The sequence below is a fragment of the Dermacentor andersoni genome, chromosome 7 (genome assembly GCF_023375885.2).
Source record: "Dermacentor andersoni chromosome 7, qqDerAnde1_hic_scaffold, whole genome shotgun sequence".
Lineage (NCBI taxonomy): Eukaryota > Metazoa > Arthropoda > Arachnida > Ixodida > Ixodidae > Dermacentor > Dermacentor andersoni.
Genome location: NC_092820.1, coordinates 4,829,635 through 4,851,343, shown reverse-complemented (window position 1 = coordinate 4,851,343; position 21,709 = coordinate 4,829,635). Strand labels below are relative to the sequence as shown.

Here is a 21,709-nt window from a genome sequence, read left to right as displayed (position 1 = left end):
GAAATTGGACTCGCAGTTGTAACCGTGATGTGATTCTTACCATGTAAACAGATACGTCAACAGAGGAATACCAGAGAAAATGTCAGATTTCTGTGTTACTTCACATGGGTGCCACTACTCGTTTTACCCTTTTTAACAGCAGTAAGCTTTATCTGCCCGAAGGTCTATTGTTAAAGTTGAACGGCCATAAGAACAAGCACAGCAAGCCTACTCAAAGAATTTTAAACCACCTCTACTGGAGGAATGCAAAACAAGGACCTACTAGACTTTCCAGCAGGGCGACCCGCATAATGAGAAGATAGGGGCTCTTTCACTAGCTGGAACCAAGCTACACAACAAACAATAATGTGTGCCTCCAGCTTCTATGAAACACAAAGCTGATAGTACCGAGCGGTATTTTACAGTATGTCTTCGCGCCATAAACATATCGAAAATCCCTTTATGAAGGATACATTCAAGGGGTGGCTCTTCACAACTACTAGGTTATTATCCTTTAGGAAAACGCAGTGCCGATAGAAATAACGCACAAAAAACACTAAAGTTGAGAAGGTTTTGCAGTAGTGTTACCGATTAATGTCATCTGATGGCGATTGGAAAGAAAGAAACCTCCCGTTAGCACATTTATAGGGCGTCATTATTCCTTGTCCTACATGTCTGGCTGGCGATTGACAGGAGAAGTAAAATTAGCGTGGAACTCAAACGCTTAATAATTTATAAGATAATAAGCCTAATATTATTGTTACGCGAAGGACGAGTCAGTAAGGCGAGCAACTATTTACAGGTTATATTTACAACACTAGTTGCAGCGCTGGCCAGTTAGATTCAGAGCCCGAGCCCAGTTCGTTCTTCCTCCTCTTTCCTCGAGAGATAGCGCCCACGTGACTGGTTCAAACAAACAAATACCACGCGCATGTAGCATGATCCCCCGGTGGCAGAAGCGACGTCCTGGAGTGCCCAAATGTCATCACTTGGAGGGTGATATCGCTTCAGTCGTGTAACGTGCATGATATCACTCTACTGGTAAGCAGATGGGGCGTCAGAGGCGATATCCTAAGTGACGGAAGTCACGGCACGAAACACTCGGTATGCGCCCGTGTAACGAGACAGCACTTTTTCTGACAGGCCGACCTGACGCGACTAAGACCATAGAAGCACCAAAGAACCAGGCGGGAAGTGCACGGCTTGGTGTCGCCGGTCGTACAGACGCCTTTGACTCTCTTGGGATTTCAGAAGGCGGTCACGGGCAATTTTCCTTGCGTGGGCACAGCGGGCTATTTCGTCAAGTACATATTCACTAGTGGGTGCCGGGTGAACAGGGATGGTTGTCTCGAGGGGCAGTGCTGGTTCTCGGCCCAACAGAATAACAGAATTATAAGCAAATATCACAAACGGTAGAGCGAGGTTCCAGTCAGTGTGGTCTGAAGAGACATATTTCGCGGGCATGCCTGTGAGAGTGGGATTGAGACGCTCCGTGAGGCTATTTGTTTGCGGATGTTATGAGGTGATAGCTTGTGCCTCGTCGCGCAGGAATGCAGGATGTGCGCAATACCTTTTGGTAGGAATGTCCGGCCACGGTTTGTGAGCAGTAGCGGAGCTCCGTGTAATAAAATCATGTCGCGTAGAAGAAAATCGGCAGCATCTGTGGCGCAGCTTGTAGGAAGTGCTCGAGTGATGGCGTAGCGCGTGGCGTAATCCCTGGCCACAGCGATCCACCTCTTCCCAGAGGTGGAAAGAGGAAAAGGGCCAAGTAAGTACAAACCAACCCGAAAGAATGGTTCCGCGGGAATGTCGAGTGGTTGAAGGTACCCAGCACGGAGCTTCGATGGTGTCTTGCATCGCTGTTCTCACACGCAGCTACGTAGCTTCGAACGGAGCGAGCAATCCCTGGCCAAAAGAAGCGTCGGCAGATCCAGTCGCAGGTACGTGACACACCCAGGGGTCCGTCAGTGGGCAGGTCGTGAAGTTCGTGGAGAACAGCCGAGCAAGGGTGTTTATAGAACACAAGGAGAAATGCAGGGCCGTCAAGGGTGAACGTTGTGGTGGCAGAGTATGCCATCTTGAAGTGTGAATAAGCAAAGGGAACTGTTGCTACCTGAGCATATACACAGCCTACTTCAATGTCACTTGGATGCACACCCTTCGCTCTGTGTTACCTTGCAGTCGATACGTGGGCACCAAGGGATAGGGGGGAACTCCCGAGCTAATGAGCTCACCCGCGTAGTTAGTTTTCCGGGTCCCCCGTGCCTATGGCCATCCGAATTTACCCCAGTGAACACAGAAAGACTTTGCACAAGGAGCGCACATCACTTTTAATGCAACTTCGCGCCAATGCCGTCACCTTTATCACTCCTCCTGCTAACCTCTCGCGAGAAGACAGCGCTATTCTCCGAAGACTTCAAACAAAATCAATAGTGACTCCTCTTTTCCGTCACTATATTCAAGCCCTACCTGGGCCACTGAAATGCCCGAACTGCATGGAATATCCGTCCCTAGAGCATTGTCTATGGCATTGCCCTCCCCGTCAACCCAAACTGCAGTCAGCCCTCTCTAACATTCCCACTAACATCAAACCACGGTCATGGACGGACTGGCTCACTCCACCACCCCATGCAACTAGCATTCTCCTGCCGGTGCTTATCCAGCACGTCAGAGACGTGTTGGGTGAGGACTGGTAGCTCACCGACCAGGGTTGAGCGCCGGACGCTGGCGTAAAAATAAAAGTTTTTTTATCTCTCTCTCTCTCTTGGCAAGTGACGATTCCATGCGGTCAATGATGATACTCAAGGACGGGTCACTGCGCTGCTCGTCGCCGGCATGGAGCAGTGGAAGAACAAAGAGACCAGAGGCGTCGGTGTTAGTATCAGACGTAAACGTCGTGCCTTCGACTGGGTTGCGAGAGAGGCAATCTGCGTCCTTGTGTTGGCGTCCCGACTTGTAAGTCACTGTGTAGGGATATTCATGTAGTCGGAAGACCCAACGACTGAGCTGGCCTGTATGATCCTTGAGCAACGAATGCAAGCGACGAATGAAAAGTGTTTGCCATATAAATATGGGCCGAACGTTTAAACATCCCAGATGAGAGCAAGACATTCGCGCTCGGTAATGGAATAGTTGCGCTCTGCAGTTGTCAGGAGCCGGCTAGCGCACGCTATAAAGCGGTCGTGTCCGTGTTAGCGTTGCGATAAGACGGCACGGATCTCAGAACCACTGGAGTTGGTTCGGATATCTGTAGGTGCGGACGGGTCAAAGTGGGCCAAGACCGGTGGATTGGTGAGAATCATAATAAGGCCTGAAAATACGGCAGCCTAAGGGGAACCCCACGTAAACGGCACGTCTTTCTTCAGAAGTTCAGTGAGTGGTCGAGCGATTTGCTGCGAAAGCTTTCACGAGCCGTCGGAAATAAGAACAGAGCCCCACAACACTCGGGACGTCTTTGGCAGACGCAGGTACAGGAAAAGCCGTTACTGCTCGAACCTTCTCTGGGTTGGGTTGTACTCCGGAAGCATCGACGAGATGGCCCAGCACTGTAACCTGCCGGCTCCCTAAGTGGCACTTCGATGAGTTTAATTGGAGCCCAGCCATGCGGAAGACGTCAAGGATAGCTGCGACGCGCTTCTCAAATGTAGGAGAAAACACAGGAATGTCATCGAGGTAACAAAGGCAAGTTGACCATTTCGAACCTTGAAGCACAGAGTCGATCATCCGTTCGAACGTGGCGGGGGCATTGCATCAACCGAACGGCATAACCTTGAATTGGTAGAGGTCATCTGGATTGATGAAAGCGGTCTTTTCTTGGTATTGCTCGGAAATCTGCCAATAACCAGGTCGAAAGTAAGTGGACGAAAAGTATTTGGCACCGTGAAGACAATCAAGGGCGTCGTCGATTCGTGGTAAAGGGTAAAGCTTCTTTTTAGTAATTCGGTTTAGGTGGCGGTAATCAAAGCAGAATGCCACGTACCATCTTTCTTTTTGACGAGCACGGCCGGCGACGCCCAAGGACTCGACGAGGGCTCAACAGTGCCTCTGGCGAGCATCATTTTTACTTCCTGCAGAATAACTGGCCGCTCTGCCGTGGACAAGGGGTACGGTCCGCGGTGAATGGGAACAGCATCACCAGTGTTTATCCGATGCTTAACAAGGGATGTATGACCAAGTGGTCGATTGTCAGTGTCAAATATGCCACGGTAGGAAAGCAAAAGGCGATATAGAGCGGCTGCATGGTCAGGTGCGAGGTCCGGAGCGACCATGGGACGTAATGGGCCGTCGAGGTTCAAGGCATCCTCCGGGTAATCAGTATAATCTGGAGACACGTCGGCTGCAAAAGCAGTGACGTGGTCATCGGTACCTGACCGGAGCGTGGCCGCCGCTATGCCTTCAGGTAACACTTCCTCCGTCAAGCCAAAATTGATAACGGACAGACACATCCGATTAGCGGCAAGGGTTGCGACGGAGTGTGGCACAAAGATGTCGTGCGCCAGGAGGACATCACGAATAGGTGCGACGACATAGTCGCCATCAGGCACGGTTGCCGTTGAGGCTGATTCGGCGAAGGTTAGGGCTTTTGGAGCTAAGCGAACAAACGCTGTAGAGCAGAGGGTGTTCGGTTGATCGAGGCGAACGTCTAAAAGAAGAGGAAGCTCGAGGCACAGTGTAGCCGCGGCACAGTGAGAGTACCCGTGGCATGCGTCGTCAGAAAGTCGAGCCCGAAGATTGGGTCATGAGGGCAACTTGCCAGCACGGTGAACAGGACTGGAACTTGGCGGCCAGAAATTCCTATCCGAACAGTGCACATACCCTTGACGACCCCAGTGACGGCATTGGCGAGGCGTACGGCTCGAGTGATGGCAGGCGTAAGAACGTTTTTGGGGCGACGACATAGGTTAGCGCTCGTTATGGGTACTTGGGCGCCAGTACCAATTAATGCCGTCAACAGAACACAATCATCTACTTCAATTAGGTTCGTGTTGGTGAGGAGCGTAAGCGGAAGATGCGGACAGGACGAACGTGATGCAGCACTACGTCCAAAAGCTACATGGTCTAGTTTTGCGTCCGTCCGTTTGGCGAGGAAAAGCGGCGAGGTTGGGGAGACGGGGAGCGACGGCGTTGAGGCGACGGCGATCGCATGGAGGAGAGGCTGTTAGGGTCATGAGAAGTAGGGTACAGACGGGGAGGTGAATAACGGCCATCGTCAGCGTATGGGCGAGGAGCAGGGAATGAGCTCCAGTACAGCGGTATCCAGGTGGTGTGGTAGTGGCGGGATACATGAGCAACGCGGTGGCAGCGGAAGTAGATCGGTTTGTCGTCTGGGGTTCGCCATTCAGCAGGACTGCATGGTTTGGGAGCAATATACAGGTCATTACAGGTTGCGGACATGGGAATGGGTGCCGAATCAGGTCGGGAGACAGAGCAGGCGATAGGGATGCCCAGATTTGCAATTTCTTGCCACACAACTGCTTGAATAACGGCAATAGTGGGGGCCGCTTGGTCAAAGGTACCGTCAGGGGGTCGTGGATGAAGGGTGGCCGGACTCGCCTTTCCAATCTCACGGAGAAATTTACTTGTGACGTTCTCCTGAATTAGTCGTGTGGCGATAAGAGGGGAGAAAGAGGACGTGGCAGGGGCGTTTGGGAGCCGGGAAAACTGTGGGACGACGCGGCGGTTTTTGGCTATCTTGAAGCGGCGTCATTCTTTGACGATGGCGGTGACGGTAGAAACGTCGGTATAGACGAGCAAATTGAAGACGACGTCCACGATGCCTTTTAGGATGTGGCTCACCTTGTCAACCTCGGTGATGGGCTCGTCGACTTTCCTGCAAAGCGCGAGCACTTTCTGTATGTAGGGGACATAAGATTCGGTCGACGACTCGACACGGGTGGCAAGCTCTTTTCGCGCAGCCTGTTGGCGACCTGACGCGTTGCCAAATAGGCCGCGAAGCCGCCATTTTAGTATGTCCCAGCTGGAGAGCTCGATGTCATTTGTGCAAAACGAGATACATGGAGTGCCGTCCAGAAAAAATCACATTGGCAAGCATGATGGTAGTGCCCCAGTGGTGGCGTTGGCTAACACGCTCATACATTCTGAGCCAGTCGTCGACGTCAACGTGATTTTGGGTGGAGAATGTGCCAGGATCACGGAGACTAGGAACCGTAACGTACGTTGTGGTTGGCGCCGCAGGTGTAGGTGGCGACAGGGTGGTTCCATCGGAAGCCATGACTGTGAAGACGATGGTGTAGCCCCTTCATTGCTCCGTGGCGAGGACGGGGAACGTTCCGCCTCTACTACGATGTTGCGCGAAGGACGAGTCAACAAGCCGAGCAACTATTTACAGGTTATATTTACATCAGCGGTTGCAGCGCTGACCGGTTAGATTGACAGCGTGAGCCCAGTTCGTTCTTCCTCCTCTTATCTCGAGAGATGGGGCCCACGCGCCTCGTTCAAACAGTCAAATACCACACGCGTGTAGCAATATATTCTAATAAGATGCACTATAGCTTAGCATGGGGAAGGCTACAACACTAAGTGGAAATGCTTTTCTGAGGAACAGAAAGCTGAGCTAGTTGGTAAGGGTTCATATTGCGAAGAAGGGGTAAGACGTGCAGACACAAACAAAAGAGAAATTAACTACACGAAGGCCAAGAATCCGGTGCTCCTGTTGTCCACTTTTCTTGTGTCCGTGTATGCACGCTTTTCTGATTTACGTATGAGCATGTTCACAGATACTCTATAAAGCATTGATTATTTTCTGTAATTTATGCTGTAGAAACAGTACCATAAAACGTATTGCTATGGTGGATAAGGGATACGACTGACCTGTTCTCGCCGTGGCAAGTTCATCTCTGAACCCTTAGGAGATATGACTGTTGATGAGAATTATTCATTCAATGGCTGATACCCTCTATGAAGGAGCTGACGATGATAATGATGAACCTCTGTCATGGCTGGCACCCACTAATGGGGATAGGCCAAGAATCGTTCGGTGGGAGGTAGCTAAAGGAAATTCCTATTTGAAAACAATAAACTCAACGTAAAAGAAATATAAAAAGGGAGATTTCTTTTCATTTCATTTCATTACTTTAAATACCCTGGAAGGGTGTTACATAAGGGGTGGGAACAAATATGCAGACGACTTATAGTGTTCAATACAATGAAAAGGGATTTGTAACAATTTCTGCAAATGTGGATGAGGACGTAATGTGGGCGAGTTCATTGTATAGGTAATTCCCGTTTGCTGCCACACGAAAAAAAGAATGAGGGGGAAAAAGCCACAGTGCAGGCACGTGGCTGGTGTACTTGAGATGAATGACGCGTGCGGCGAGATATGCGGGTTGTCGGGACAATGTAGGGTGCGCAGCATAGTGAACTGTGGAAAAACTTGTAAAATAAGCCAAGACTGGCAATACGGCTACGAGGTAAGAGTTGTAACAAAGCCAATTCTGCTTTCAAGGATGCTACAGTGATGTCGTATGAATATGAAGTGAATAAATCTGGCTGCTCTGTTCTGAAGTGATTCCAGTGCATTAATAAGCTGGGGCGACGTGTATTCTAACCTCGATAAGACAGAAATTTTGTATGCTAGTAATTTTACGTGTTGAGGGGCATGGCCGAGATGACGACGCAAGGATCCAAGTGTCTGATCAGCAGACGAAATTACGTTAGTAATTCGCGAGCCCCAGGTCGAATCGCTAGACAGGGTGACAACTAAGCATTTATATGATGGGACAGACTGTACAGGGATATTGGCTGTTGCGTATGGGAAATCAAACGAATGACCGCTGCGGTGGGAAGACGGGCGCGCAATAAGAGATGATGCAATAACTAGGCTACTATGCGAGCGAGCACCCTCACTAATTAAAAGGTGAATGTTAAAAGATGGCACAAGCAAGGAAAATTAATGGTAATAAAGAATTTAGAGAGGATAATTTAGGGTGAACGAATGCCGATTTGATATGATGAATGCTCACTCGATTAAACATAGAATATTTAGCAGGGCAATTGTTTTGTTTCACTTAAATACTCAAATACTGCGGAACAAACATTTCTGTCATTATGGCCTTGTGTCGGTGCCCCAATGATAATAATACTGGTCTACTTAACCCTAATCCAATTTTGCAGAGTGGAGCTTCGAGTAATATCTTTCATAGTGTGAATATCGTCTACGTGATAAAAAGTAGTTGTCTATTAATTCAATTTTCTTACAACTGTGGTACAGTGGTGACATCATCAGGTCAGCTCTATTGAAATAAAAATTCCGTTGTGGGATGCGACAGCGTAGTCTGGTGTATGTAACTTACCCACCGTGGTTGCTCAGTGGCTATAGTGTTGGGTGGCTAAGCACGAGTCGCGGGATCGAATCCCGGCCACGGTGGCCGCATTTCGATGGGGGCGAAATACGAAAACATCCGTGTACTTAGATTTAGGTGCACGTTAAAGAACCCCAGGTGGTCGAAATCTCCGGAGTCCTCCACTACGGCTTGCCTCATAATCAGAAAGTCGTTTTGGCACGTAATACCCCATAATTTATGAAGGTCAAAAGCGTGGCAGTTTGGGCGAGTTGGTATGTCATGACTGTTTTAGGCTTGTAGCGCAGCTCGGAAGAGCAAAAAAGGAAGGAGGCAGGGGTAATCAAAGGTAATCACTCTGTTTTCAGTTCAATTTGATTACCCCTACCTCCTTCCTTTTTTGCTCTTTCGAGCTGCGCTACAAGCCTAAAACACCCATATTTATATTTAAATTATACGCAACTTCCAATTTCCGAGAAGGACACCACGGCGTATCCCACCAAAAACCGAGATGCTGAAAGTGTGGAGATGGTGTCAGCGATAATTTACTTACATCAATTTGCAAACAAAATTTTCTGTATCTTGATGCAGTGATGTAAGCTGTAACCGGTAAAACAGGAATCAAATCTCCATTTAAAGACGTTCTCGCTGATATATCTGCCATTTCATTTAAGTATAAACCGTGGTGGCCAGGAACCCACAGCAAATGAATTTTCGGTAAAGTTCTATGAACTAAATATTAAAACATACTTCCGATAGCTATATTCGGTACCGGGGAAAGCGACACACATGCCTATTGAGAATCTGTAACTAGGACTGCTGACGATTGATTAGTGGGAAGCTTGCACAACACTAGAACAGCAGCCAATAATTCTGCAATGAGAATAGGCTTTATTTTGGAAGGCGTGTAGAAAAGGACCAACAGAGAGAAGGAGAGAAAATGCCTACACCAGCCTTCTCTTCATGAAATGAAGCAGTAGTGCGTATTTTATTGCTTGTTTCCAGGCGAGAAAGATAATCTAGTAATTTGTCATTTAAATATTGTTTGGCATTAGTTCAGCCTTTGAGAGAAAAATATCGTCAAATTTTATCTGGAGACTTATCTTGGATTGATCTGTTGGTTGAATGCGTTGAATTTGTACGTTCAGTGCTATTAGCTCTGCCTGTACAAACACAATCTGAGGTGTGCGTAGTAGCGGCCAATGATTAATAAAAATGAACTACGTTCACTAATAAAAACACACATCGATTTTCTTTGAGAAGAATAGTAAAATTTTAAGTACGTTTGGACTGTGAGGGGATCCTGAATGTACATTTTAAACATGGTATTCCCGCTTTCATATAGAGAAGGGTTTTGGCAAAAAAAGTTAGGGAGTCAAAGGCACAATGGCAGAGCTTCCCTTTCTAATAAAACCAGGGGCTGCATTTTATAAGCTGGTCTGCCGGAAAACAAGACGCATCCCTATTCCATGATGGGTCGCACATACATTCTATATATTATACTTATTGTATGTCTTGGCAATCCATATCGTCAGTTACTGTAGTTACGCAACCATCCCGCGGCACGAGTTGCCCTAGACGCGACTTTGTCAATGTGGCTTTTCAGTTTAGTGTCCCATAATACGTCGTCTTTCTCTTTAAACTTGAAAAATCGAGCTACGAACATGGCTAAGGTTTAAATAAAAGTCCGATACACAAAGTTTACTATTTGTTCATAAAAGTTTACACAGTGTGAAATCCTTCTTTTTGCCGAGCTAGCCATACTCGCGCTAGTGAAGCAGCCTTCAGCTTGCTTCTGCGAACAGCGGCAAAGGCGCAGACGAGATGCTTGGTTCAAATACATACGTGGCGACAAATATTCGTCGAGCAGAAATACAGGCTCAGGCCAAAAAAAAGGTACACGCTGCTTTCATCCTGACATTAAACACAATAACGAAGATTCGGATGAACGTATCCTGCAACTCTTCAAGCGAGATGTAACATTGAAAAGGTGTCACCCTAAGACGTAATGAAACGCAGCCCTTCACTCCTGAAGCAATTCATAATTTTGCTTAAGGAATTGCAGATGAACCGATCTCATGATGATTGCCGACGTTGATGAGACTAGTATTCAAGCAAGCTAGTGACGCACAGTATTATCACCGTTGTGTACGAGGCGTGTATGCAGCCAGGATCTCCTATGGACACGCTGTGGACACCGCCAAGGCCGCGCTCGCCAATGTTGCGGATGTATGTAAAGCGGTTTCTATCATGCCCAGCACCGGCAAATTTCCCAAATATTTCTTGTCACTAAAGAGCACCGCATTTCCAGTGACCCAAGTTAGCGCGAAAAAGGATTATTGAGTGGCGGCCCGTGCCAAGTCGCACCTACCGAGTAACCCAAGTTGTTGCGAAAATGGTTAGAGTCACCGAATCGGAAACATCTAAGAAAGTCCTTGGAATATCGTAAGAGTCCTAATCGCATCGATAGAGAACTAAAATTGATTCTATAAGTGATTTAATAAATACCCTTATGAGTAAAGTATTCGGCACACAAATAACGTATACTACCACAATTTCCACTTATAATAAATCATTAACGTCTACGATCCTTGCTATGTAGGGATACGAAATGGGGTGGCAGTATGCTATCTATATCTATCATTGTAACGGCGCATGGTAACAACTACCAGAGCAGAACTCTTCAGAATAAAACATATTTGTTACACTAAATTACTATTTAGTTATTGCGAACTCGGCAAATCTTTACCTAAGGCTTATCTGGTCCTTGGCGCTCAAAGAATACACTGGTGTGAGCCTCAGGCCAAAAATCCTAGACACCGATGGCCTAGGACAGGAGTCTGCAAACTGCGACCCTTGGCTGGCAGTGGTGAGTGCCACGATGGTTGGGTAGCAGGCACAACTCAAAGCCTCCGATGGGCCTCCACCTACGCATGCGGCTTCTCCGCAAACGTGTCGCTATTACACTTCTGCCTAGAAACTGGCTTCACTCTAAGAACACGGCCCTGCACAAATCGTTCAAGGCAGCGCCGACAAACCACGAGGATTACGCGACCAATGAGCAATGAGCGCGTGACGCTCTGATTGGCCGATGCCAGCAACACGTTAGAAGACGTGGGGAAGCTTTCTCGATTTCGCCTAGAGCCCAGGGATCTTTTGCCAGCAGTGTTGCCATTTCACCGATTTTGTCGGTAGAATCAGCTACTTACCTGTTCACCAATAAAATTTTCTACTGAGCGTCCGGCGACTATGTTTAGCGACGACACAGAACAATATGTGACATTTTATGTCTTCGAAGTTTAAAAACGTGCTTCGGGAATGGCCTTCTCAAGCATAGCCTATGAAAGCTACATGTAAGCGGTTGAAATTAACTGTGTCGAAATTAATTAAATTAGCTGTGCCAACCGCCAGTGTCAGTCGTTTTCTGAGCAGCCGGTGAGAGGCGCCACATAGTCTATTGCACTCTATTTTAACAGCGACGCTGTTCTAAGTTGAGCCTTACCATTCTTTGTCCGGTTTCATGCAGGGGAAGGGGGGGGGTGGCAGATTCCGAAGCTTACCGCATGAGGGCGCGCCGAGGTAGTAGCGGAGACACAGGAAAAAAGCATAACAGTTAAGGGGAAGAGAAATGCAGCCATAATGAAGCACAGAGCGCTATGGGGATACAATAGGTACGAGGTCCTCCGAGGTATGTGGAAAGGGGTAATGGTTCCAGGACTTACTTTTGGAAATGCGGTTGTTTGCTTTAAATCAGGGGTACAATCAGGACTCGACGGGAACCAAAGGTCAGTGGGTCGCCTCGCATTGGGCGCTCACGGGAAGACGACAAATGAAGCTGTGCAGGGGGATATGGGCTGGACTAGTTTTGAAGTGAGGGAAGCTCGCAGTAAAATTGAGTATGAAGAACGGCTGAGGAATATGGAAGAAAGTCTTGGGCTGGGAGAGTGTTCAGGTATCTGTAGAGGCAAAACATTGATTCACAGTGGAGGAAAAGAACTAGGAAGCTTACCAGCAAGTATGCGGCCTGTGGGGTGGGCAACACAGCAACAAGGAAGGTCAAGCGGAAAGTCAGAGAGGCTGAATTAATCTCATCGGTGGCAGCAATGGAAAAGAAACCTGCCATGAGTAACTACTTAAGAGGAAAAAACGAAATCAGGAAAGAAACCATTTATGATAACTCAAAGGGAAGCTCATTACTTTTCGAAGCGAGATCGCGATGCCTTAGAACACGCACCTATAAAGCGAGATATAAGAAGGAAGAAGAAGCATGTGCTTGCTGCGGTAAAGCTAGGGAAACGACGGAGCATATTTCATTAGAATATGAAGACGTCTACCCAGCGGTCGATTTAGGCACCACTGGCCTCCTTGAAGCCCTTGGGTTCAGCGGGAGCAGTGGTAAAGCAAACAGGTCCGCAATAGACATTAGTAAGAGGCGATTGGAGGATTGGTGGAAGAAAAGTAGGGAAACGACAAAAGACGGAAACGTACAAAAGCAAAATTCGCAATAGGGGATCAGAAAGTTTGGACGCGGTAGTTCATAGTGCTTTTTTTTTTCATTGGTTAACCTAGGTAGGATATTAGGCAGCATAGTAGCAAGAGTTTGGTGGCGCAACCCAAAGGGGACGCTCATAACATCCATCCTTCCATCCATCCGGAGTATAGGAAGGGTATAACAGCATATGGAGTGACCATAAATGCATCATTTTGAAAATGGGATGTGTAGTTGGAAAAGAGAACGAGGAGTGAAACATGGCCAGTCTGAATTTGAACGCTGAACAAATAACAAATATAGTTACCAGGGTCAAGGAAGTACTTGGCAAGTGGCCAAATAAAGAGTGGGAATATAGTGAGATTCTAAGTGTAATAAGAGAGAAATACGTAAAGAGAAACAACATGTTTGTTGAAAAACAAAAAAGAAACCGAAAAACTGGTGGAACAGGGAGATACGAGAAGCGATCGCGAACGACAGAAAGTATCCCGAGAGCACAAACAGGCAAAGAAGGCGCAGTTGTCCCAGGATGAAGTCACCAGTAAATGGGAAATATGCGGGAGAAAAAGTCTATTGTTCAAATACTGGTGCAAGCAAAATTAAAAGGTGAAAGCGAATGTTCGTCGTCAGAAATACGTGAGAAAAAGAAGGCCGCACCCAGAATATTTTGGAACCACACAAAATTATTAGGCAGGAAGTCAACAACAATGCAAAAAGATATCGCAGACGAAGATGAAAACAGACTGAAAGGAGAAGCCGCAATAAATTACGTCCGAAAAATAACAGCCGAATCTTTCCAAGACAATGACGAGGTTCTACCTAAAGAAAAAAAAAAGAGCATGAAAGTGGTGAAAGCAGTGGAAAATACTTTAAAAGATAGACGAATACCAGACAGTTGGCGACAAAGTAGAATGAGTTCATTTTTTAAGGTACAGGGGTGAAAGATAGAATTCACTCGTGTAGACCATTGACCATTACATCGGTAATATTCAGGCTAGCAATGCAGGCAATCGCATTAAAGCTTCAAGCATTGGCAGAGAATAATGCCATTTGGGGAGAACTTCAGAATGGCATCAGAATAGGTAGGCGTTAAATGCTAACTTATTTGTTCTTATTCAGTGTATTGAAATATCAAAAGTATAAAGCAGACCGTTATAGGTGGCCTTTTTAGACATTACAGGAGCCTATGACAAAGTAGACCGCAACATTTTGTTGGATATTCTGGAAGAGGAAGGGTAAGGAGACGATATTCTACTGCTTTTGAGAGAGATTTACCTAGAAAATACCCTTTGCGTTGAGTGGGAAGGGATAAAGAGCGAGGAGAAAGTTCATATCAATAAGGGACTGAGGCAAGGGTGCCCTTTATTCCCACAGATGTTTATAATGTGCATGGTGAGGATGGAGAGGGGGCAAGCAGGAAGTAATATCTTCTTAAATCTCATACAAACAGGTGGGTACAGTAGTAGAGCATCAGCTTCCAGGTTTGTTTTATGCGGACAACATTGTGTTTCTAGCTAACAAGCAAAGTGATTTGCAACGTCCGGCTAATATCTGTGGACAGAAAGGCAACAATTTAGGTTTGAAATTTAGTGTTAGAAGAATCAGGTGTTATCCTATTTATTGAATACAGTGAACAGACAGTGGCGATACAGTGCCAGGAAACACCTCGGGTAACAGGATATAAATGCCTTCGCATATGGATAAACGAAGGCAATAGATATATGGAAACACAGGAAAAAACAATAACAGCGAAAGGGAATGAAAATGCAGCTACAATGAAGCACAGAACGCTATGGGGATACTATAGGTACGCGGTTCTCCGAGGTATGTTGAAAGGTGTAATGGTTCTAGGACTCACTTTCGGAAATGTGGTTGTTTGCTTTAAATCATGGCTACAATAAGGACTCGATGGAAACCAAAGGTAAGTGGGTCGCCTCGCATAGGACCCTCACGGGAACTACCAATGAAGTTGTGCAAGGCGATATGGATTAGGCTAGTTTTGAAGTGAGGGAAGCTCACAGTAAAATTCAGCATGAAGAACGACTGAGGAATATGGAAGAAAGTATTTGGGCTGAGAGAGCATTGAGGTATTTGTACAGGAAAAACATTGATTCACAGTGGAGGAAAAGAACAAGGAAGCTTACCAGAAAGTATGCCGCCTGTAGGGTTGGCAACATAGCAACAAAGAACGTCAAGCGGAAAGTCAGAGAGGCTGAGAAAATCTCATGGGTGGGGGTAATGCAAAAGAAACCTGCCATGAGTAACTACATAAGAGGAAAAAACGAAATCAGGAAAGAAACAATTTAAGATAATTCAAAGGGAAGCTCATTACTTTTCGAAGCGAGATCGGGATGCCTTAGAACACGGACCTATAAAGGGAGATATAAGAAGGAAGAAGAAGCATCTGCTTGCTGCGGTAAAGCTACGGAAACTATGGAGCACGTTTCATGAGCATGTCACGACATCTACCCAGCAGTCGATTTAGGCACCATTGGCCTCCTTGAGGCCCTTGGGTTCAGCGAAAGCAGTGGAAAAGTAAACATGTCAGCAGTAGGGGTTAGTAAGAGGCGTTCGGAGGATTCGTGGAAGAAAAGTAGGGAGACGGCAAAAAACAGTGACGTACAAAAGCACAGTTCGCAATAGGAGATCAGAAAATTTGGTTGTGGGGGTTCATAGTGTTTTTTTATTGTTTTGCCTAGCTAGGACATTAGGCAGTATAATAGCAAGAGCTTGGTGGCACACCCACCGCCCCGTTCCGAAGCGGACGCCCATAATATTCATCCATCTATCCGCAATACCTGCCATCAGTAACTAGGGAGAAAAAAAAAGAAATCAGGAAAGAAACAATCTATAACTCAAGAAGCTCATTACTTTTGGAAACGAGATCAGGATGCCTTAACATCATCATCATCATCAGCCTGGTTACGCCCACTGCAGGGCAAAAGCCTCTGCCATACTTCTCCTACAACCCCGGTCATGTACTAATTGTGGTCATGTCGTCCCTGCAAACTTCTTAATCTCATCCGCCCACCTAACTTTCTGCCGCCCCCTGCTACGCTTCCCTTCTCTTGGAATCCAGTCCCTAACCCTTAATGACCATCGGTTATCTTCCCACCTCATTACATGTCCTGTCCATGCCCATTTCTTTTTCTTGATTTCAACTAAGATGTCGTTAACTCGCGTTTGTTCCCTCACCCAATCTGCTCTTTTCTTATCCGCTAACGTTACACCTATCATTCTTCTTTCCATAGCTCGTTGCGTCGTCCTCAATTTAAGTAGAACCCTTTTCGTAAGCCTCCAGGTTTCTGCCCCGTACGTGAGTACTGGTAAGACACAGCTGTTATAAACTTTTCTCTTGAGGGATAATGGCAACCTGCTGTTCATGATCTGAGAATGCCTGCCAAACGCACCGCAGCCCATTCTTATTCTTCTGATTATTTCAGTCTCATGATCCGGATCCGCCGTCACTACCTGTCCTAAGTAGATGTATTCCCTTACCACTTCCAGTGCCTCAATACCTATTGTAAGATTGGTGTTCTCTTCCGAGACCGTTAAACACTAATTTAGTTTTCTGCAGATTAATTTTTAGACCCACCCTTCGGCTTTGCCTCTCCAGGTCAGTGAGCATGCATTGCAGTTGGTCCCCTGAGTTACTAAGCATGGCAATATCATCAGCGAATCGCAAGTTACTAAGGTATTCTCCATTAACTCTTATCTCCAATTCTTCCCAATCCAGGTTTCTGAATACCTCCTTTAAAGACGCTATGAATAGCATTGGATAGATTGTATCTCCCTGCCTGACGCCTTTCTTTATTGGGATTTTGTTGCTTTCTTTTTGGAGGACTACGGTGGCTGTGGAGCCGCTATAGATATCTTTCAGTATTTTTACATACGGCTCGTCTACACCCTGATTCCGCAGTCCCTCCATGACTGCTGAGGTTTCGACTGAATCAAGCGCTTTCTCGCAATCAATGAAAGCTATATATAAAGGTTGGTTATATTCCGCACATTTTTCTATCACCTGATTGATAGTGTCAATATGGTCTATTGTTGAATAGCCTTTACGCAATCCTGCCTGGTCCTTTGGTTGACGGAAGTCTAAGGTGTTCCTGATTCTATTTGCAATTACTTTAGTAGATACTTTGTGGGCAACGGACAGTAAACTGATCGGTCTATAATTTTTCAAGTCTTTGGCATCCCCTTTTTTAGGGATTAGGATTATGTTAGCGTTTTTCCAAGATTCGGGTACGCTCGAAGTCATGAGGCATTGCATATGCAGAGTGGCCAGTTTCTCTAGAACAATCTGCCCACCATCCTTCAACAAATCTGCTGTTACCTGATCCTCCCCAGCTGCCCTCCCCCTTTGCATAGCTCCCAAGGCTTTCTTTACTTCTTCCGGTGTTACCCGTAGGATTTCGAATTCCTGTAGGCTATTCTCTCTTCCATTATCGTCCTGGGTTCCACTGGTACTGTATAAATCTCTATAGAACTCCGCAGCCACTTGAACTATCTCATCCATATTAGTAATGATATTGCCGGCTTTGTCTCTTAACGAATACATCTGATTCTTGCCAATTCCTAGTTTCTTCTTCCCTGCTTTTAGGCTTTCTCGGTTCCTGAGAGCATGTTCAATTCTATCCATATTATACTTCCTTATGTCAGCTGTCTTACGCTTGTTGATTAACTTCGAAAGTTCTGCCAGTTCTATTCTAGCGGTAGGGTTAGAGGCTTTCATACATTGGCGTTCCTTGATCAGATCTTTCGTCTCCTGCGATAGCTTACTGGTATCCTGTCTAACGGAGTTGCCACCGACTTCTATTGCACACTCCTTAATGATGCCCACAAGATTGTCGTTCATTGCTTCAACACTAAGGTCCTCTTCCTGAGTTAAAGCAGAATACCTGTTCTGTAGCTTGATCTGGAATTCCTCTATTTTCCCTCTTACCGCTAACTCATTGAACGACTTCTTATGTACCAGCTCCTTCGGTTCCCTCCTCAGATCTAGGGTAATTCGAGTTCTTACCATCCTATGGTCACTGCAGCGCACCTTGCTGAGCACGTCCACATCTTGTAGGACGCCAGTGTTAGCGCAGAGTATGAAGTCTATCTCATTTCCAGTCTCGCCGTTTGGGCTCCTCCACGTCCACTTTCGGCTATCTCGCTTGCGGAAGAAGGTATTCATTATCCGCATATTATTCTGTTCCGCAAACTCTACTAATAACTGTCCCCTGCCATTCCTAGTGCCTATGCCATATTCCCCCACTGCCTTGTCTCCAGGCTGCTTCTTGCCTACCTTGGCATTGATGTCGCCCATCAGTATAGTATATTTTGTTTTGACTTTACCCATCGCCGATTCCACGTCTTCGTAGAAGCTTTCCACTGCCTTGTCATCATGACTGGATTTAGGGGCGTAGACCTGTATAGCCTTCATTTTGTACCTCTTATTAAGTTGCACAACAAGACCTGCCACCCTCTCGTTAATGCTATAGAATTCCTGTATGTTACCAGCTATGTTCTTATTAATCCGGAATCCGAGTCCTAGTTCTCGTCTCTCCGCTAAGCCCCGGTAGCACAGGACGTGCCCGCTTTTTAGCACTGTATATGTTTCTTTTGGCCTTCTAACTTCACTGAGCCCTATTATATCCCATTTACTGCCCTCTAATTCCTCCAGTAGCACTGCTAGACTCGCCTGACTAGATAACGTTCTAGCGTTAAACGTTGCCAGGTTCATATGCCAATGGCGGCCTGTCCGTCATTGGGTCAGGCGATGGTCAATGCCCCAGGTAGGTGACTGCCTTGCTCCATGGAACCTGGACGCCCCCCAAGCGCAGCCGGGCAGCTGAGCGGTGGGCTGCTGCTCTGGGATGCAGCAGCAAGTGCTGTCTTCCTGGCCGAGATGGTAAGGCCGATGCTGCACAAGGAGGCAGCCGCATTGTCCAGGGCTCTCTGTAGGGCCACACGTGCCTTGCGGATGTGTTGCGGTGGTCCCCGCACCCATAGGGCGATGTCGTTTGCGTAGATTGAGGACTGCACGGGGAAGTGATGGTCGACGGCAGGGCAGCAGGCAACCGTGCCATGGCCAGGTAGAAAAGGAAAGGGCTCACCGCTGACCCCTGTGGCACGCCTGCAGCGACAGGACGGGGGTGCTCTTCGATCGGCTCACACGTACCCTGAGGGTGCGATTGTGCAGGAACAACGAGAGGAACTCCCGCAGGTTGTCACAGATGCCGAGGAGGTCCAGGCCCTGATGGTCAACTGCGTGAGAGAGGCTGCTGAAGAAACCCTGTACGTCGATCAGCAAGAGCATCACAAGGTCCCAGCCAGACTCGACGTCCTCCAGGATGGACACCTTGTCAGCGATGGAGTCCGCAGTGCACCGCCGCCGCCAGAAGCCCGTCTGTTGGTCTGCCAGGGAGCCGCGAGCATGGGCCACCTAGTCCAGTCGTACCAGGGCCATGGCCTCCATCATCTTGCAGGCAGCGCTGATGAGGGAGACCAGTCGATAGGATTACAGTTCCCTAGCCGGTTTTATGGCCTTGAGAATGGGTGCCACAATGGCTTTGCGCCATGCCTCTGGCACCTGCCCTGACTGCCAGATTTCATTGAAGCACTCGAGCAGGCGCCGTTGCTTGCTGGTGGCCAGGTTGCGGAGCATCTGTGGCGTTACACCGTCTGCTCTTGGTGCGCTGCGGCGTCTCCCTCGCCCCAGAGCCGCGAGAAGCTCGTCCAGGGCAAGTGGCTCTTGGCAGAGGGTAGGTACCTGGCTGGACGTCCAAGGAGTGTGGACGCTGTGTAGACAGGTGGGCAGCTGGGCAGGGGGTTGTCCGACCGGCAGGATGGCTGCACTCTGTGGCACGGGAGGGGCGAACCGGTCCGCCAGAAGTTCTTCGCCGATTCCTAGCGAGATGGCGACAGCGAGGACGGGTTGACGGCTTGTCCTCTTGCTGGTGAGTGAATTGAGTAGTCGCCACGCTATGGGGCCCCTTGAAAGGTCCTTGATGCTGAAGAACAGGCTTACCCAGCTCTGGCTCCTCCTGCGCCGGGCCTGTCTTCTACATCGAGCGTCCACTCGTCTGTATTCAGTCCTTTCCTGTCCGAATTTTTCTGCGCTCCGTGCAGCGCCTGGAGGCACGGAGATTGAGTAGGCGGAGATCCGGGACAGGGGTGTCCGTGGGGCAGAGCATTGAACGGTAGCCTCCTGGGCGCACTCCGCGATGGCGTCTAGAATGTCGCAGCAATCGGCCGCCTTACTACGCTTCCTAAACAGAGACCACTCTATGATGTGGAAAGTTCTGGTCTTTGGCTTCCTTCTGTGTACAGAGGTGATCACAATGGGGAAGTGGTCCAAAGCCCAAGTGTCCCGAGTTGTGACCCAGGAGTAGGAGCACTGTTCTGTTTTGAGGGAGAGATCGATGACTGAGTACACGCCTTGGTGGACATAGGTGGGTCTTCCGCTGTTCAGGATCACCAGTGCGGCTCTGCTGATGGCGTCGCGGAGGCTTCGGCCTCGGCTGGAGCAGCGGCGACTTCCCCAGTCTGTGTAGTGGGCGTTGAAGTCCCCACGCAGGCCTGCCTGCCTCCCGAGGCGTAGAGCAAGTTGGTCAAGGATGGAGGGGTCCCATGGATTTCTTGGTAGTATGTATACGCTCGCCACGGTCGTGTCTTGGCTACCAAGATGCACCGCGACCGCAAAACACTCCAGGGGGCTCCTACGACGTCGGCCACTGGAACCACAGCCTGCGCCAGGTCGCACCAAACATGGCTGACTGTCCGTGGCTTGCCGGGCTGGTGGGCGTTGTCCAGGCACGGCGCACCCATGCAGCCGCGTGTCGTGCAGGTGGTGGCGCTTGAGTAACAGGGGTATCCCGGGAGTCGCAGGTCCTCGGCCATCGCGCACACTTTCTGTAGAGCAAGCACGTCGTAGGCACTCCGCAGGAGATGCAGGGCAAGTTTTGCGCGTCGCCGCCGCAGCGAGTTCGTGTTCCACTGGAGAACACTTAGGCGGCGGCGACCCTTCCTTGCAGTTGGCTGATCAGCCATGGTGGTTGTCTGGCTGATGGCAAGCCACTGCCTGCAGGCAGACGGGTTGGAGTTGGAACGGGTGGTCAGCTGGCAGCATGGTGCTGACTGCTGCCATGATGAGCAGTAGGTTCGCTACCAGCCGTACAAAAAGTTATTGAGAAGGCATTGAAACGTCGTTGGTCGATGTTGAGCTTTTTATTGAGAAATTATTTAGAGTTTGTTGGAGAATTGTTGGGTTGAGTGTTGAGGACTCTTGAATATTGGCCACTGAAATTTAAATAAAACACCATTGGGTACCTCAATGTTGAATAATTGTTAAGTTACCATTCAAAGTCCATTGTGCTTAGACAACCCATTGTTTTCGTTTTGTTGAATGGTTGTTGAGTTAGCATTGATTCTGTGTTGAACTGACGTTGTGGTAGTTCTGTTGACCTGTTGTTCAGTTATTATTGCCACAGCACTGAAAAGCACATTGTGGCACAGTCGAGATGGCATTGAGATTTCAGAAGTCGCCATTGAAATATGATTGGCGTGTCGTTGGGCTAGTGGATTTTTATTCATATATTGAAATTGCTTTACTGTTCATACTTGCAAGCCCCCGTGCCTGCTCATAACTTTCCCAAACACAAACAAAATCAAAGGAGAGACTGATCAACTTGAAGTACCCTTATTTACACTAAACGTGCGTGCACGTGAAACATTATTACAGTACATAAGGCACCACTATATCGAACCTGGAGACATAGGCTAGTACCTACAGCACTCTAGCAGTGTAAATACATCTGAAAAAACCTATACATATGAATTCCAGCAAAACAATCATTGTGGTCTTCACTATCGACTTAAGTTTATGACTAGAAGGCAAAGCTACTCAAAAGGCAGGGCTTAAGCATACCCTTGTAACAACCAACTTTGAACA

General features: G+C 47.8%; 1 protein-coding gene across 1 annotated transcript; it reads right to left on the bottom strand.

Moving 5' to 3' along the window:
* Positions 1-18,528: 18,528 nt before the first annotated feature.
* LOC140219490 (uncharacterized) lies at positions 18,529-20,658 on the bottom strand. The gene is made up of 4 exons (XM_072289295.1): positions 20,440-20,658; positions 19,292-20,341; positions 18,938-19,201; positions 18,529-18,795 (listed from the first exon to the last, which is right to left on the bottom strand). Exons 1-4 carry the CDS (start codon positions 20,656-20,658, stop codon positions 18,529-18,531), a joined length of 1,800 nt encoding a protein of 599 aa, XP_072145396.1.
* Positions 20,659-21,709: the final 1,051 nt, after the last annotated feature.